Raw genomic sequence first — 18,549 nt, 5'->3', positions numbered from 1 at the left:
TCATCCTCGACACAACACAGTGAAGAAACATCAGTGTGTTTGGTGTGAGACTTTGTCAAATCCAATGCAAGATGGAAAAGTTCCAGAGATCATACCTTCCATCAGTCATCATCCACCAGAACAAAGCACTGTATTCTTCTAATTAATTATTATTATTGTTTTTATTACAAAAAGAAACAAACAATCCTACAACATTTTATTTTCTCTCTGGAATAAACAAAGCATTTTTCACTGATACAACCAGCTTTAGCATCTGTCATTATTTTATTACCCTGTTATAGATAGTAGAGGAGACACTATCTTTGTTTCAACAAAATGATATACATAAACATACTTCATACATATTTCAGGATCCTGAAAGAGGGAGAAACATGTTCTTAAACGAAAAAAAGTTGTAATACTTGTAAGATTTTATCTAAATCTATTTATTTGTTACAGCAATGTGATTGATTGTAAATGTAAGCTAACATAAAAAAGTCATTTCCATCTGAAAGAAATGTCAGAAAAAAGTATCTTTTTGGTCTATCTGAAATGTTTTTCAAAGAGTGGGTTGCTATCCTTCAGTTTGCTGGGGATGGGGAGCTTCTTTTTCAGGGCCAGTGTAGAGTTGACCTGCTCGGCCAACAGCAGGCTGTGCCACTGAGCGACTGGGCGCCGCGGATTGGACAGCATGTCAGCCCAGTGTCTCAGCTGGTTACCTGTAGCGTCACAACCTAGGAACACCTTCCCAATGGCATCATTTCGGGTCATGGTGTCATGGTCCCACACCGAGATCACCAGGTTTACCCTCTGACAACAAGAGCAACAAGACCACACTGGTTTAGACTTATTTTTAATGGAAAAGGAAAATAATTAAATAACTAGAGCCTAATGAGATGGGTGTACTGGTGTTAGCTTTTAGGAGTTTAGAGATGTGTTGCCACACAGAAACTTTAGTTTGTAAAAATGATTTTAAGACAATCTTCAGAGCTAATTAAAAAGTACATGAATAATTACTGATGAGGTCAAACTTTTCTTTCAGATAAATCTGATAGTTAGGTCAGGCTTGGTGACCCATATCCATCCCTTTTATTCTTTTGCAATAGCCTGAGGCTGCTGAGGCGCTAGCTAAGCTCCTCTCTACTGTCTTTACTCAGTCAGTCAGTGCTTCCATCCTAGCAGAAGGATATATACATATATATATATATATATATATATATATATATATATATATATATATATATATATATATATATATATATTTATATGTATACATATATATATATATATATATATATATGTGTATATATATATATATATATATATATATATATATATATATATATATAGAGAGAGAGAGAGAGAGAGAGAGAGAGAGAGATGTGATCAGTAACTGTGTTTCCATTACATTTTTTCACAAAATAAAAGCAATTTTTGTAAGTTTCGACAAACAACTATTGCAATTTGCGACTATTTCCATTGAATAGTGTTTAGCACATTAGCCTCAAGTCTCGTAAAATCTCGCTCCTTTATGCAAGCTCGCCACGTAACCTTATTTTGGGGTTTTCTATTTGCTTAAGAGAATTTGCTTTGGCTTTTTTAAGCCTTTCTCCCTCATTTTCTTTTCCATAAGTCTGAATTTTACTGTTGTTTGTTTCATACCACGCCATCTTGACTGAAAATGCACTGGTCATGATCCCACGTCATGTCTGGGAACACGTAAATGTAAAAGTAGTGTTTCCATAACACTTTTTGATATGTTTCTATATCGAAACGTCTGAAAAACCACCTCATGAGAGCCTAAAAACTTTTTAGCGATATCTGAGACATTTTTTTAAAAAATGTAGATGTTTCCATTTTTTATTGCGTTTTTATTGCATAATATAGTTTCTGTGCAATTCTAGGTGTAATGGAAACGTACCTACTGTGTCCGCTCAAAAGATATGTAAACATCACAGCAAATTTCTTTCCAATCTGTACTAAAAACCTGGATGAGCTCCTTTGCCATTTGAAATCGCCCAATTGAATGTCTTGATACCCTGAAACAGGGTACTTCGTGAACATCTCAGGGTGCATGGTCTCAGATATTTTAAACAGATTGTAAACACATTTTAAACGGTCAGATTTTTGGCCACACCACAACACTGAGACAGTTCTTGTGAAGGTCCTCAACCACTTGGACAAAGAAAGCAGTAACTTTTCAGTCTTGATACCACTGGATCCACCAGAACATCTTACTAAACTAGGTGGAAACTGGCACATGAATGGGGCTGGACTGTTTAACATCTACATGCTCTCACTTACTAAAATTATAGCAAACAACCAAATATGCTTCAATAATTATGTTGACGCCATTATTTACATAATCATCTCACCAGGAGACTATAGATGCTTAAATATGTTATATTTACAGGGTTATAAATGGCGGGAAAATACTCACCTGTATTTGATCAAACGACACATCAAAGGTAAAAGACTCGTTAAAATAAGGATTCAGTGTTTTCTTTTTAATAGATGTCTTCCTTTTCTTCCATTTCCTCTTGTCCAGAGCCAGCTGCACCTTCACGTATGGATCTACAAACACAAAGCAGATGAAAACTGCAAAACTTGTTTCTTTCCTGCTCTACTACCTGTGTAGCCTTTACACATTACAGCCTTTTATCTGGTTGTAAGAAATTATTAACTGCTACTTCTGTGGTGTAATCCAGGTTCTGACCTGAGCTTCCTCCGAAGTCCATGCTCTTCAGGTTTTTGGCTTCCAGGATCACCACTGTCAGTTTGCTGGCAGTGGGAACATAACGCAGGGAGAAACAGATGTCCCCCAAGTTTTCCTCCTGTGAAACACACAAATGAAAAATTTGCACTTTGTTCATCACACCCTGTTTAACATACAGTTAGCTCAGAAAGCAGCGAGATCCTGACAACTCTCAGACTTCCTTTCTGTTCCAAATAAAATAAAATCTGAAATCTGTTGTAACAGCATCATGCTGACTGAAAAACTGTAACCTCATCCTTTAATACAGGAAAGGATTAAACTAATGATACACACAGTCAAAAAATTCTGGAAACAGTTTTTGCTGACGCAACTTTCTGCTGCATTCTGACAGTAAAATACCTCATATTTGGTGGGCTCGGCCAGGTCCTGCCACTCCTCTATGACATGGTTCCAGTCCACGCTGCTGAGCTGCATCCTGTGCTCGCCAATGATGTCGTGTTTGGTGAATCGGTTGAAGTCAAAAACTTTCATAACCACTGTTGACTTCAGGAGGGAGGACTTGGAAATCTGGAAATGCATGTTTATAAATGTTTCTAAAACCTCACACGCACAATTCTTTATGTCATTAATTAATTTAAATTCTTGATCGCTTTGTCCAAGTAAAGTTCGTGGGGAAGCTGGACCACCCCAGGAACCACTGGGCAAGAGGCAAGGCCAAATCGACATATATTTACATGAAATCATTGCAGATATTTATTGGGGTTTCTGCACAACTCCAGTTCAAAAATGGTTGAGACAGTTGTTTAAAATCTAAATAAAAACCAGATGGCTATCACTTCCAAATCTTATCAACCTATATTTTATTTCCAATACAACATAAACAACTTGTGAGACATTTTACCATTTTATAAAATAAATTTGCTTATTTGGGATTAGATAGCAGCAACACAGCTGTAAAAGTTGAAGCATGAGCAGCAAAAGCCTGGAAAAGTATTGGATTCAAATAAAAAAGAAACTAGAGGATCGTTTGGCCCCTAATTAGAGTGACTGGCAACAGGTCAGTCACATGACTGGGTATTGAAGGAGCATTTCAGATAGGCAGAGTCTCTCAGAAATAAAGATGGAGGGGCTCACCAGTCTGAAACGAAGTGAGCCAAAACATTTTGGCACAATTTCAGAAATATGTTTCTCAACCTAAAATTGTGAATATTTTGTAGACTGCATCATTTACCATTTAATTTACCATTTAACATTTATCATTTACCATTGAATTTCCCTTTGGGGATTAATAAAGTATTTTTCATTCATTCATTCATACATTGTATAATATAACTGAATCTGTAATGCTGCCACAGCATTAGTGAATAGCGCCATCTAGGTAATGGCTGTATTGATTCACTTATGTCATGCAGACAATCTCGCTTTCAGGGAAGGCCTTGAAGAATTCAGCAAGACAATGCTAAAGCACATATTGTCTGGGTGCTGAACTGGCCCGGTTTCAGTCCAACGCTTTCACCAGTAGAAAACATTTTGAATATCATGACATTAAAAATTAACCCCGAACGTCCAGGACTGTTAAACAGCTAGAATCCTGCATTTGACCAGAATGGAACAACGTTCATGTCCTAAATCTCCAGAAACTGGTCTCTTTACTTCCCAGATGTTTCCAGAAAGTTGTTGAAAGAGGAGATGTTACACAATGCTAAACATTCCCTGGAATACTTTTTACAGATGTGTTGCAGTGATCAGATTCAAAATGAGCCCATATTTTTACATGAAATGATAAAATGTGCCCTGTGATGGACTGACCAGGATGTACCCTACCTCTCACCCAAAGGCTGCTGGGATAGGCTCCAGCTTTCCCACGACCCTTAATCGGACTAAGCGGTTTCAGAAAATAAAAACATGAATTAATGATAAAATGTCTCAATTTCAGAATCTAGTACGTTCTGATGGGAATTAAATAAGGGAAAATAAGATTTGTTAATAACTTCTGTTTTTATTATATTTATTTGGTGTCTAAACTTTGAACTAGAGTTCATCATCATCATCATCATCATCATCATCTTCGTGCCGCTTATTGGGTCGCGGGGGCAGCCTTAGCAGGGAAGCCCAGACTTCCCTCTCCCCAGCCACATTTGCCAACTCTGCGGGGGGGATCCCGAGGCGTTCCCAGGCCAGCCGAGAGATATAATCCCTCCAGCGTGTCCTGGGTCTTCCCCGGGGTCTCATCCCAGAGGGACGTGCTTGAACACCTCACCAGGGAGGCGTCCAGGAGGCATCCTGACCAGATGCCCGAGCCACCTCAACTGGTTCCTCTCGATGCGGAGGAGCAGCGGCTCTACGCTGAGCCCCTCCCGGATGACCGAGCTCCTCACCCTATCTCTAAGGTAGAGCCCAGCCACCCTGCGGAGGAAACTCATTTCAGCCACCTGTATACGAGATCTCATTCTTTCGGCACGACCCACAGCTCATGACCATAGATGAGGGTAGGAATGTAGATTGACTAGTAAATCGAGAGCTTCACTGTCTGGCTCAGCTCCTTCTTCACCACGACAGACCGGCGTAGAGTCCGCATTACTGCAGACGCCGCACCGATCCGTCTGTCGATCTCGCGCTCCATTGTTCCCTCACTCGTGAACAAGACCTCGAGATATTTAAACTCCTCCACTTGAGGCAGGACCTCACTCCCGACCCGGAGAGGGCAATCCACCCTATTCCGGCTGAGGACCATGGTCTCAGATTTGGAGGTGCTGATTCTCATCCCGGCTGCTTCACACCCGGCCGCAAATCGCTCAGGCGAGAGAGCTGGAGATCACGACCAGATGAAGCCAACAGGACCACATCATATGCAAAATGCAGGGACCCAATCCTGAGGCCACCAAGTCGGATCCCCTCAACACCTCGGCTGCGCCTAGAAATTCTGTCCATATAAGTTATGAACAGAATCGGTGACAAAGGGCAGCCTTGGCGGAGTCCAACCCTCACCGGAAACAAATCCGACTTACTACCGGCAATGCGAACCAAGCTCTGACACCTGTTGTACAGGGACCGGACAGCTCACACAAGGGGGTCCGGTACCCCATACTCCTGGAGTACCCCCCACAGGAGCCCCCGGGGGACACAGTCGAATGTCTTCTCCAGGTCCACAAAGCACATGTAGACTGGTTGGGCAAACTCCCATGTCCCCTCCAGGACCCCAAAGAGGGTAAAGGGCTGGTCCACTGTCCGTGACCAGGACGAAAACCACACTGCTCCTCCTCAATCCGGGATTCGACTATCCGGTGGACCCTCCTCTCCAGGACCCCTGAATAGACCTTCCCAGGGAGGCTGAGGAGTGTGATTCCCCTGTAATTGGAACACACCACCCCAGTCTGCCAATCCAGCAGTACTGCCCCCGATGTCCACGCGATGCTGCAGAGGCGTGTCAGCCAGGACAGCCCCACAGCATCCAGAGCCTTAAGGAACTCCGGGCGGATCTCATCCCCCCCTGGGGCCTTGCCGCCAAGGAGCTTTTTGACCACCTCAGCGACTTCAGCCCCAGAGATAGGAGAGTCCACCCCTGAGTACCCCAGCTCTGCTTCCTCATCAGAAGACGTGTTGGTAGGATTGAGGAGGTCTTCGAAGTATTCCCTCCACCGACCCACAACGTCCCGAGTTGAGGTCAGCAGCTCCCCACCTCCACTGTACACAGTATTGATGGAGCCCTGCTTCCCCCTCCTGAGCCGCCGGATGGTGAACCAGAATCTCCTCGAAGCCGTCCGGAAGTCTTTCTCCATGGCCTCGCCGAACTCCTCCCATGCCCGAGTTTTTGCCTCGGCAACAGCCGAAGCCGCCCGCCGCTTAGCCCGTCGGTACCCATCAGCTGCCTCCAGAGTCCCACAGGCCAAGAAGGCCCGATTGGACTCCTTCTTCAGCTTGACAGCATCCCTCACTGCCGGTGTCCACCAACGAGTCCTGGGATTACCACCATGACAGGCACCAGAGACCTTACAGCCACAGCTCCGGCTAGCCGCCTCAGCAGTAGAGGCACGGAACACAGCCCATTCGGACTCAATGTCCCCCGCCTCACCCGGGACATGTTCGAAGCTCTGCTGAAGGTGGGAGTTGAAGCTCGCTCTGACAGGGGACTCAGCCAGACGTTCCCAGCAGACCCTCACAACATGTTTGGGCCTGCCAGATCTGACCGGCTTCCTCCCCCACCATCTGAGCCAACTCACCACCAGGTGGTGATCAGTTGACAGCTCCGCCCCCCTCTTCACCCAAGTGTCCAAGGCATGTGGCCGCAGGTCCGACGATACGACTACAAAATCGATCATCGAACTGTGGCCCAGGGAATCCTGATGCCAGGTGTACATATGGACACTCTTATGTTGGAACATGGTGTTCATTATGGACAATCCATGACGAGCACAGAAGTCCAATAACAAAACACTATTTGGGTTCAGAGTTGTACCCAAATTATGCTGGAACACAAATAAAGTACTGTATATCTCTATCATGCAACTTTATGGCCTTATTTTCATATTCAGTAGCACAAATCACCAGTTCAAAATTTCCATATTAACATCCTAATATCACTGTAGATCAGATTGGCAATGAAGGTGTAGGTGAAGATGGAGCAATGAGATTTTAACAAAGGACCTAAGTGTCATGATTTTTCCCAGTCATCCCTGAAGGCACCCTCCTGTGCTGATGAGCTGATGATTACCACCTGTGCCTCCTTCTATTTAAGCAGCGGGCCCAGGATTGTTGATTGCCAGATCGTCAGATTCTCTCTGTTTGCTTCCAGCCTTCTGTGAACTCAAGATTACCCTGTATTCCTGCCCTGTTTCCCCTTCTCCCAAGAACCTGCCTGCCCAGAGTTTTTCCCTTGCCTCTTCCCCTCACATTACTACTTGGTGTATGGACCTTAGACTGGACTTTGGACTTGGATTTTGGATTCTGGACAAACCCCCAATAACCTCGGGTGAGAGGAACTCCCTTTCTTCCTTCTTGGGCATTTTTCCCTGGAATTGGATTCTCCCTGTGTGCCATCGTTCACTAACCCTCCTGTCATCACCAGCAGGACACAGTTGGGGTCCTCAAGGAGGACTTCAAGCCGTCCTTGCCGTAGCCTCCTGCTTCCTTGTCCCCCGTTATTGTCAATAAAATCTGTAACCAGTCCTGAGGTCTTCTGTGTCCTTTGGGTCCCATCTCCTGTGCCGTTACACTAAGGTTTGGACCAGTGATGGTGGCCTGCTCCCGAAACTGGATTTTTAACTTGATTTGAACGGTGCCACGAGAGCAGTGGAGGCAGCTGAAGACCCAGAAACCTTCACTCATCTCCATGGAGAGTGTTGCTTTGCCAAAAGTTATTACATTATGGGTGTGTTTGAGCCATACTGGACAAAAAAGTCTAAACTAGAAACCTGAATTGCCGATCAGATCAACGGCTAAGTTAAAACGCTGTTTCTATAATGAACAGGTTATGTCTCGTCTCTGTACCTGGAAGGTGAACTGCTCATTGAAAACAGGATTCAGTGTGTTTTTGAACACTTTGGTTTCGTATGTTTTGGACTTTCCGGGGAGGATGTAGACTTTGACGTATGGGTCGGAGCTCCTTCCCAGGTCCATGGCTTTCAGGCTGTCTGCTTGTTTGATCCCGACTGTGAGCTGGAAGGACCAAAGACAACAGAACTGACTCATTTCCAGCAGTTAGACCGATTCGTCGAGCCCTGATGAGGAATTAAAATGATTTGCAAGTTTAAAACCGCTCTAGTTAACCTAGACAGCAACCACATTTGGGGCACTTTAGGCAGATATTGGCCAGTTGTGGCTCACATCTGGAGCCGTAAACAGTAAAGAAGTGTAAATGTTATCACCTCAGACTGAGGAGTGTTGTATTCCAGAGAATAGAGTAGCTTTCCTCTCCGCTGTTTGGTGGAGCCATAGTCAGCATCGCCCACATCTGGCTGCACCTGTCAGGAGTTCAGAAGAACATGAGCTTGGGCCATTCATGCACACAGCAACACCAGTCCAATCACTACAAAGGTGCCACAAGCATAATCTGATTCTTCCAGTTGTAGCAGAAACACACTGAATGTAGGATTAATTGACTTCCCTACAACACAGCTGTAGCTAGCAGAACTTCCCCAGTCAGGGTGGAAAACAGTCCTGGACTGATTCTAAATAAACTAAGCCGACCTGCTGAAGGAACATCCGAGATGCTCAGATGATCCGTGGTTTGTTCTTCTCCACCATTCATTCATCATCCTAAACGCTTGATCCAATGAAGGGTCGCAGGGAAGCTGGAGCCTATCCCTGCAGTCTTTGGGCAAAAGACAGGGAACACCCTGGACAGCTCGCCAGTCCATCGCAGGGCCACACAGAGACGAACAATGACTCACGCTCACTCCTAGGGGCAATTTTTAGTAACCAATTAACCAAACATGCATGTCTTTGGATGGTTGAAGGAAGCCAGAGTACCCGGAGAGAACACACACATACATGGGGAGAACATGCAACAGAAAGGCCACTGTTTGATCCACGTCCCTAGCTGAGGATAGAACCAGCAACCTTCTTGCTGTGAGGCCACAGTGCTAACCACTATGCCACCGTGCAGCCCCTCTCCACGATTCCCATCAGTGAAACTAATGGATTCCTCAGGGTTTTATCTTTTAAGTTAATTTTTCTATTCTATTCTATTCTATTCTATTCTACAGTCATTTAGCAGACACTTTATCCAAAGCGACTTACATATGAGTGAGAACAACACAAGCACAAAATCAAACAGTAGAGGACATCGTAGGAAGGAGCTAGTGGACTGTCCAGTTGGACGCAGGTCCTTCCATGAAGTGCTAAATGCCTTTTTTTTTTTTTACTTCACCCTTCCTACCCCATAATATCACCGACGTTAAAGTACAAAGAATTAATACCATAATGTTTGTTGCAAAGAACTGGGCTAAGTTCTCTAACTTTCCAACAAATATAGCTATACTACATATAGCTATACACTTTTATTTATTTATTAATTCAATGCTGTTAGAAATCTGCCTTTTAACCATTTATTCTCTGATCACAGACATCCCAGAGTACATATTTTAAGTATTAGTTGTTTAAAAAAGGTATTGATTCTGAAAGCTTAGCTTTTGTGGATCTCACCAGAGCTGTGGTTGTTTTTCCATCCACAGCCTTCAGATTGATCTGCTCTGTCTTCTGCCTCCTCTTCTTCCCTTTGCAACAGCACTTGATGCAGATACACAGACAGCAGAGCAGAATCAGCAGACCAGCAGCAACCAAGATGACGTAGATCGCCCATCGTGGCACTGTAAAAGAGGAGATGGTTAGCTATGTCGGATCCTCACATGCTCCTGCAGAACTGCTTCAACCCCGACAGAAATTGGCTTTTGTGGACTCATTTCTAAAACAGACAATGATAAAGGGAATAAAACAAATTTGTTCTGGTTCCATTTTATCGTTCCAACGCACATTTAACATGATGGGAAAAAAACTTCCATCACGGTCAACCTCCACCCATCTCTCCATTTTCTTAGCCGCTTAGTCCAATCAAGGGTCCTCGGGAAGATGGAGCCTATTCCAGCAATCATTGGACAAGAAGCAGGGTACACCTTGGACAGGTTGCCAGTCCATCACAGGCAATCAAGCTCTTTATCTAATAACACTGATATAACCCCGAGCTCCTGAAAATGAGCTAAAATTCCTGGCTAAGGACATCCTGATGATGTGTGGGAACACTGTCTGCTGGATTTTCAACCTGAAATAGATACAAATATTTATAGTATGATATTTTCAGCAGAAGTTCATTTCTGCATATATTTATGGCAAATATTGTTTTTGAACCAAACTGCTCTGAATTAAAATTACACCAGCTGTCATTTAAAAGTTCTACAGCATGTGTTTATGGGTTAACACAGCAGTTGGTCAGCAGGTTTCAGCTTGTCCAATGTTTTTCAACCACTGTGCGGCGGCACACTGGTGTGCCGTGAGAAATCATCAGGTGCACCAGTGTGCCACAGAAGAGAGAGAGAGAGAAATGATCCAGTTTCACCTTACTGGTCTAAAAAGTAGCTCCGTCTTGATCCAAACAGGCCGAAGCCCAGATGAAGGATCATAAAAAGTTTTTTTTTGTTTATCTGATTTCTATTTAAGACACTGTGACAGAATGAACTTTAACCCTTTTTGGGGCAAGTGACTATTTTTGATCACTTTGTTTTCTTTCATATTCAGCATGAACCTTTTTTTTTTTTTTTTTTTAATTAATGTTACAACAGAATGAAGGTCTTGGTACATATCAGAAGGACAATTTTACGTTAAAATTTCTAATTTCAAGGTATTTCATTGAGTGCCATATTAAGGGTTAATAGGCTTTTTTTTTTTCTTTTTTTTTTTTTTTTTTTTTTTTCGGTTTGTGGTGTGCCTTGTGATTTTTTTTTTTCAGTAAAAAAAAAGTGTACCCTGGCTCAAAAAACTTTGAGATACACTGCCAACCCACTCTTTTTTTTCTTGCTAGCTTAATGCTGATTGGTGGTTCCTGCAAGGCTACATACACAGAGCATCAGCTTCAGTCCACTGAGTTCTCCCTTCCGCATCTTTTACAAACAAAAGGTCACTAAAGAGTAACATCTTACTATTTTCAGTGTCGATCCTCATAAACTTTTATTTTATTTTTGTAGCGTTTCCTTTCAACTATTTGTTGAAACTAATAATTTCTCCCCAACAGCTACCAAAAATAGAAAAAGAAAAACCTAGAAAATAGAATAATAAAATAAAATAGAAAAAGACTAGAAAGATATGTTACGACCCAGCGGTCTAGGGGTAATAAAACAAATGTGCTAGACTGAAAAGGGTATTGGGAAACTTTATTGTCCCACAGAAAAATGAAAAAAAAGGAATCAATCCAGGCCCATTTGGAAGTTCAGGGCAACCAAATCCTAAAACAGAAGTGGTTCTAAACACAAACACCTGTAAACTCAAGTCACTAAATAGTCAAAAACAGCAAAGATCAAAGGCTACACAAAAACCAACAATATGGTAGACAAGGCTGTAAAAGGCTTTGCAAAAACCAACCACCAAAAAACCCAGTCTCAACGGGGGAAAGTTGTAACCACTACACAGCTGCCCCTGAAGCAAGAACTTGGCGCTCTTTTATCCTGGATCGGAGAGGCGTCGAATCCTCATTGGAGCAGAGGTCAGCCACTCAGAGATTCAGACGACACCAGGTGATGTGGAGGATCCAATCCCAGCCAAGGGGAGGCCAGATGATGGTTTCCAGGCTGAATGAAAATGGGTTGATGGGGAATTGGGGGCAGCTGTAACAATGTAAGAACTGTCATATCAAGCATGTCCATACCGGAGGTATGCCTTTTGAGTCCTTAGAGATACTCACTAATTGTCCTTGCGTAAGACACTGAACCCTAAGTCGCCCCCCAATGTGCCTTTTGGGGTATATATGAACGTCGCTTTGGATTAAAGCGTCTGCTAAATGACTGTAGAATAGAATAGCATTTGTTCAGATTATTTTGTTACTGGTGAGTAAAACAATTATTATGATATTACTGTTTAAAACGTGGTTGTTTTCATATAGATGCCAACAATACCATGAAATGTCTTTTTTCAGTAACAATGACAAAAGTCTGTTGGCATTTTGTGATGTTCTCTGTGTTTTTTTTCTGGACTTAACGTTGAGAGCATCAGTATAACTTTATGACATCATGGATGGTCAAGTTGATCCAAAATTCATCTCCACATCTTTAAACAGGCGCAGATTAGTTAGAGCACATCCTCTCCCCCCATCTTTGTTTCTGTGCACAGACATTCTATCAAGTTTAGGATTTTAAAATTTAATTGTTTGTTTGTAAAAGACTTCATGGTTTAGACCACTGTTACTTAGCAGATACCTTATGCCAACTCCCACAATTTTTTTCAAAATGTGTAGTTTCTGATATTTAAATGTGCTTTATAAGTATATTTAGCTTGCTCTGCCTTTATATGTGGTGTTATATTTGTATATTAGTCAACAAGTTGTATCAGTAACTGTTGTTTTTCTCTCTTCTCCATGTCAGCATACTGATGCTGTGGGATTTAGCCCAGTTGTTAGCTGCTGTATCTCTGATCTGATGCTAATTCATGGTAAATGAACCATGATCCCCGCCCAGTTCCCCACACCCAACCAGCAGGAACACTTCTGGAAGATCATTATAAAAGCACATGGACATTTGAGGCTTCCTAATCTTCATCTTTACCAGACACAGTCCTTAAAACTACTGGATCCAGTTTATCTTTGTGCTCTCTGGTTTCCCAACAGAAAAGAAAAGTAAAAGAGCTGAAAGAAGCAATAAATGAGATGTAAACTTTACTCTTCAGAGTTTAAAAAGTCCAATCAGGCCTCAGAACAGATGGTTTCTGGAAGTGATGGGATCAGAACCAGAGGAAACCAGGTCAGAACAGATGACTTACATGGGATGTGGCTCAGAAGGTCAGGGCCGACGGAGGTGTAAGTGGGGGTGGTGGAGACGGGGCGACTGGTGGATGTGTCAGCTCCCATCCGGGATGCTGCGTTACGTATGGAAAAAGGAGACTTCGATGATCGATGGAGGGAAGGCATGATGATGAGGAGGATGAAGAGTTCTGAAGGGAAGAAATGTGAAAACAGCAACAGATCATGGAGACGTTTAAAAACATAAATGTATTTAAACTGTTTGTATTTATTATAGAAACTGAGTTATTAGTAAAATTTCTGTTTAGTTCAGACGAATGAATTAAATGACGATGAAAAGAAAGAAAGCGGCGACTTTGGAGACGCTTCTGGGTCCTGATTTTACTTCTACAGCCGTTCCTTTGATATTTCAGGTGTAAATTCTCACATGTCAGGAAGAATATGAGAGGTGATTGTTTAAAAAGATCGTTGTCACAGGAAACATTGTAGATTTTACAACTGCAAGCTGCAACACACTCTGGACTCAACAACGAAAGAGATTTTTCGACTTGTTTTTGTGAAATTTTGGTGAAATGTTTTGATGTTTTTATTCTATTTTACAGAAGTTTTATCTGTTAATTCAGCTGTTTTCTTTTGTTAAACCAGGAAGCTGATGAGGACCTCATTTGTCCCAACATCAGACTCTATAAAGGCTTTGATACAAGTCCATAAAGTACTTATGATCAGTTTCTTTTTTAAAGAAATGCAGAACTTCTTTTTACTTTGAGCACTAAGCCAGTAGAACTGATGCATCGATGTAGATCGACGTCATTTGATGAGTGCAGAAGTCACATGAACACATCCAGATGTTGTCAATTTTTTTTGTTCTTGTACCCGAACATCATCTCGTCTTCGTGACTCATGTTGTGTTCATCGCTTCAGAAGAAAAACTGGACCAAATGTCACCAATCAAGCTGATAGTTCCCTGTCAAACAAATGACTGGCAGCCAAGATAAATAAATAATCCTAGCTGGAAGCTGGTGTTTCCTCGTTGTGACAAATGAAATCTAAGAGCTGTGGGAGTCTGCTGACATGCCTGAGTGGAATTCCACCTGCAGTCTCCACCATGAACAAACAGCAGCCTGAAGTCTGATTCATACGCTGATAACACATCTCCTCCCTGTGCCCAACTTTCCACATCAGCAGCCTCACTATTCATTCTGTTCATGCAGGGAGGTGTTGATGTAAAACTGAATCCAACATGAACCTGAACCTCGTCCCGTCTGGAAGTTTCAACCTGGGAGTCAAGCTGCAAACCTCTGGATCTCATTTCTGACGGCATCTTCTATTAAACCCTTGTCTAAATAACCCAAATGAAAGCTGTAAGAGAAATATTTTACTCACTTCTGTGGACGTTTAGAGAAACACCATCATCTCCAAGCAGCCGAGACTTAAACCACATCCTCATCCTCACCACACACAAGAACACACATTCTGTCACAAGGAGCCCCTGGAGAGGAAGGAAGTTACGTCTCACGGGGGAATCGATGCAAGTTTTTCCCCAAAACAAGCCTCAGACTTTTTGATCAAAGAGAGGAAATGTCCCCTCCCTCTGTTTTCAGTGCAATCAGGGAAACACAACAACAGACAAAAACTGTGAAAGTGGTCGTGACAGCGCCCACGCTTCCTGCTCGGTTCCACAGCCACAGAAAAACCTCGGTGACAGATCCACAATCCACACAAAAACTGGATCCCTTAAAGGACTAAATCACTTTTTTATGTTTTTAACATGCATTTTCCGTACTGCCACAGAATTTCCAGATTTGACATGAAATGCTGCACAGAAAGATGATCAGTTTTCACATACTGTATAAGATATGATGTTAGCAGATTTAACTGCATTTCAGTCAAGCAGTTATTCATATTTATCTTGTATGCATCTTTTTACTTTCATCTTGAGAGCTTAATAATAGTTTAAAGCACGTTTTTAGGCTAATTAATAATCCACATGACACAAAAGGTTTAAATGAGCTTTTCTTTCACAGTTTTTTTTTTCTTTTAATGATCTCCGCCTCCAAATCTCTTTATGAGGAAACCAGTTCTCAGCTAAACTGAGAGGAAAACATTTTCTGGTCTCCATGTTGACCTCATATCAGCCATCTATGTCACAGACATAAAACTCTAATTTAGCTGGACTGAGGACTGATAATGAAAATGAAATATTTTTAAGTAATGCTGGTAGTGTCATGTGATTTATCTCCTGTTAATGCCCTGCCTTGTGTTTAAACCAGTTAACTCTCTTTGTTTTGAGGTGATAGGTTTGCCTTTTATTTACTGCCGCTCTTATGAACTTGGGTTTATTGCAGTGTTGAGGAGACGTTATGGATGTTAGGGAGGATGAAACATTAGCTGAACGTAAAAACATCTTTTTACTCCATTAATTCTGTCGTCACAGCTCAGTTGGCTGCTTCTTTTAGCTCATGGCTCTGGTCCCTCCTCTGTCCTGTCACTCTCATTCTTGGCCTCCACTTCATCTCCATCTCTTTCTAAAGCCTCATCAGAATTTTGCTCCTCCTCCTCGCTGTTCATCCACCAGCTTGTTTGCTTGTTCATGTCTCTGTTCACCTGAGATGATGCATCAGTGTATAACTGTCAATAGAAATGGCTTCAGAGTAAACAAAATGTGTTGTCTTTTATGTTAACTCTCATTTAAATGTTCTAATTTGAGCATGACTGTGAAATAATTTGATGTATGAAGCAAAATCTGTTGACTAAATAAATTATCCATCCACTTCATCAGGTCCAGCTGTTTGTTATCTACACAAATATCAAATCAACCAATCAAATGGCAGCAACTGAATGTATTTACTCATGTAGACATGGTCAGGATTGGATGCAGAAGTGCAAACTGAGCATCAGAATAAGGAAGAAAGGGGATTCAAGTGGCCTTGAATGCAGCATAGTCTGAAGAAGAGAAAATATCCACTGAGCTGCAGACGTCTGGACCAAAATGTCTTGTGGATGTCAGGGGTCAGAGGAGAACGGGCAACCTGGATGGAGATGATAGGAAGTTAAATATGCGCCGGTTCCAATGAAGATATGCAAAAGAAAAGAAAAAAAAAAGAAAAACTCTTTGAAGACATAACATGTCCAACCTTGAAGCAGAAGACCACACCGGGTGCCACTCTTGTCATCTACGAACAGGAAACAGAGGCTATAATTCACACAAACTCATCAAGTCTGGACAAGAGAAGATGGAAAGACTTTGGGTGGTCTGATGAGTCTCCATTTCAGCTCCACATTCAGATGGTAGGGTTACAATTTCATGGAAACAGCATGAAAGCATAGATCCATCCTGCCTTAGATCAACAGCATCTCTTTAGTATTGTTGCTGACCATGTCCATCCCTACATGATCCCAGTGCTGCATCTTCTGATGACCACATCCAACAGAATGATGTCACAAAGCTCAAATCCAACGGAGCAACTTTGGGATGTGGTAGAAAGGGACATTCTCATCATGGAGGAAGAGTTGCAGCGACTGTATGATATCATGTCAAATCTCTGAGGAATATTTCCAGCATCTTGTTGACACCAAGAATTAAGGCAGTTCTAAAAGACAAAAGGGTCCAACTGGGTACTAATAAGGTGGACCTGATAAATGGACGATGACTGTAAATCCTGAAGCTCATTGTTTAAAAAAGAGCAACAGAAGTATGTTGTTTTTCATTAAAAGACAGGAAAGATGACAGACGTATGACAGTCCAAAGCAGTCTGGCAGGTCTCTGATTGGCTGCCTGCTGGTCCACAAAGTACCTTTCCTCTCATTCAGTAGCAGCTGGGATTGACTTTCTTTTCATTTCATTTCAACATTTTTTATTCCCTTTTCTTTTCCATAATATATTGACAAATCCAAAAAGAACAACAGAAAATATCCTCCAGAGTTACAACAACTAATACACACCCGTTGTAGTGCATTTCATGTAAAACAGAAATGAAAATTGGAGTAGGAAAAAGAATTAATCTTATAAAACCTACCGCATCCTCATTTCAAAGTAAACCAACTGGATGGCATCATCTACAGCAAACACTAAGAACGAAACACAGGTATGAAATACTTTAATTTTTTATCAGTTTTTTGCATACAGTTTTAGAATGAACTCTATATTTCAAATCAAATTGAGAAAAATTTGAACAACTTTTTAATTTCGCTTTATAGTGCATTCCACTGTTTTGCACCAACTACTGAAATACGCATTTGTTTAAATGTGTAGCTCGTGAGGTTAACACCTGCTCACATCTTCGCCAAGCTTTCCGTTGCCATGACAACAGAGTAGAGGCGTTCATGTTTCTGGTATTGACCTCGTGGACAGCACAGCCAATTTAATTAACCTATTTTCAAACTTCTCAGTCTAATTATAGCTATAAACGTTTGTTTGTTGTCGCTATTTCTTCATCAAATCTTTATCGCTCTGAAGTCACAGTTCTACTTCAGTGCCATCAGAAATAATCCAGGGAATTCCAAACACCTTATCCTGCACTGTCAGCCATCTTCTGAACCTACAACACTGGCAGTAACGTGCAGTACCATGGTGCTCGCATATAGCAGAGTCATGCAACCACTTCATGGATTTTTTTTTCAGCTCCAAACTTCCACACATTCACTGTGCCCTTTCCAGTCCTTCCACAGAAATGACTTTCCTCTGGTTTCATCAGCAGATGTGCTCAACATGAGATAAATCCTTCAACCTGTGCTATGGACCCTCACCCAGTGGTGTAGTCCAGAGTATATGGAGTATATCCACTTGTAAACCTGCAGTGATGCTGCTTTTACAGTCCCTACACATGTAGCTACGTCACCCAGCAGCTCAGCTATGGTTCCCTATGCTACACTGGTGCAGTTAGTTATCATCCTTAGCCTGAACATAGACATAATACAGATATATGTCTACGAGCCAGTCTCTCACCAGTCTGTGTGCCAGTACTGGTTTAGTCATTTCATAACTCTTCCTCCCTGTAACGGAAGAGCAGAAATGCTGTGACAATGAGCAAATATACAGATTCCCTTTTGGGTAAACTAAACATGCTAGTGTCTTTTTGAGCTAGATTTTTCTGGTTTTAAATAAAACAGCAAAAACTGAGAGTACACCCGCTTCCTGAGGGAGCCCTCCACCACTGCTCCCACCCAACCTCTCTGGTAAAAATCTGTCCTAGGTCCCCTCATCACCTCTCCTAGACATCTTTTCCTTCAAAGTAGTTTGTCTCCTCACACATCAATCTTTCCATGAACAACCCGCAAAACACAACACACACCCTCTGCTCACACAAACCTCCTCCATGTACTCACAACTAAACTCAGGCCTTTTGTGTTGCTGCCCCACACCTGTGGAACGTCCTCCCTGACGGTACCACAAACCACCCATTGTTTTAAACCTTTT

At 42.1% G+C, this 18,549-nt stretch overlaps 1 protein-coding gene across 1 annotated transcript; it reads right to left on the bottom strand.

Moving 5' to 3' along the window:
* Positions 1 to 522: 522 nt before the first annotated feature.
* Positions 523 to 16,306, bottom strand: syt8 (synaptotagmin VIII; the record flags this gene model as incomplete). The annotated part of the gene is made up of 10 exons (XM_079256403.1): positions 523 to 789; positions 2,420 to 2,553; positions 2,696 to 2,813; positions 3,095 to 3,262; positions 8,183 to 8,350; positions 8,560 to 8,655; positions 9,839 to 10,002; positions 13,154 to 13,324; positions 14,517 to 14,622; positions 16,268 to 16,306. 10 exons carry the CDS (start codon positions 16,304 to 16,306, stop codon positions 523 to 525), a joined length of 1,431 nt encoding a protein of 476 aa, XP_079112529.1.
* Positions 16,307 to 18,549: the final 2,243 nt, after the last annotated feature.

This window comes from Telmatherina bonti (assembly GCF_933228915.1).
Source record: "Telmatherina bonti genome assembly, chromosome: 2".
NCBI classification, from domain to species: Eukaryota; Metazoa; Chordata; class Actinopteri; order Atheriniformes; family Telmatherinidae; genus Telmatherina; species Telmatherina bonti.
Note: the sequence above shows the minus strand (reverse complement) of the source record. Positions and strands in the feature narration are given on the sequence as shown.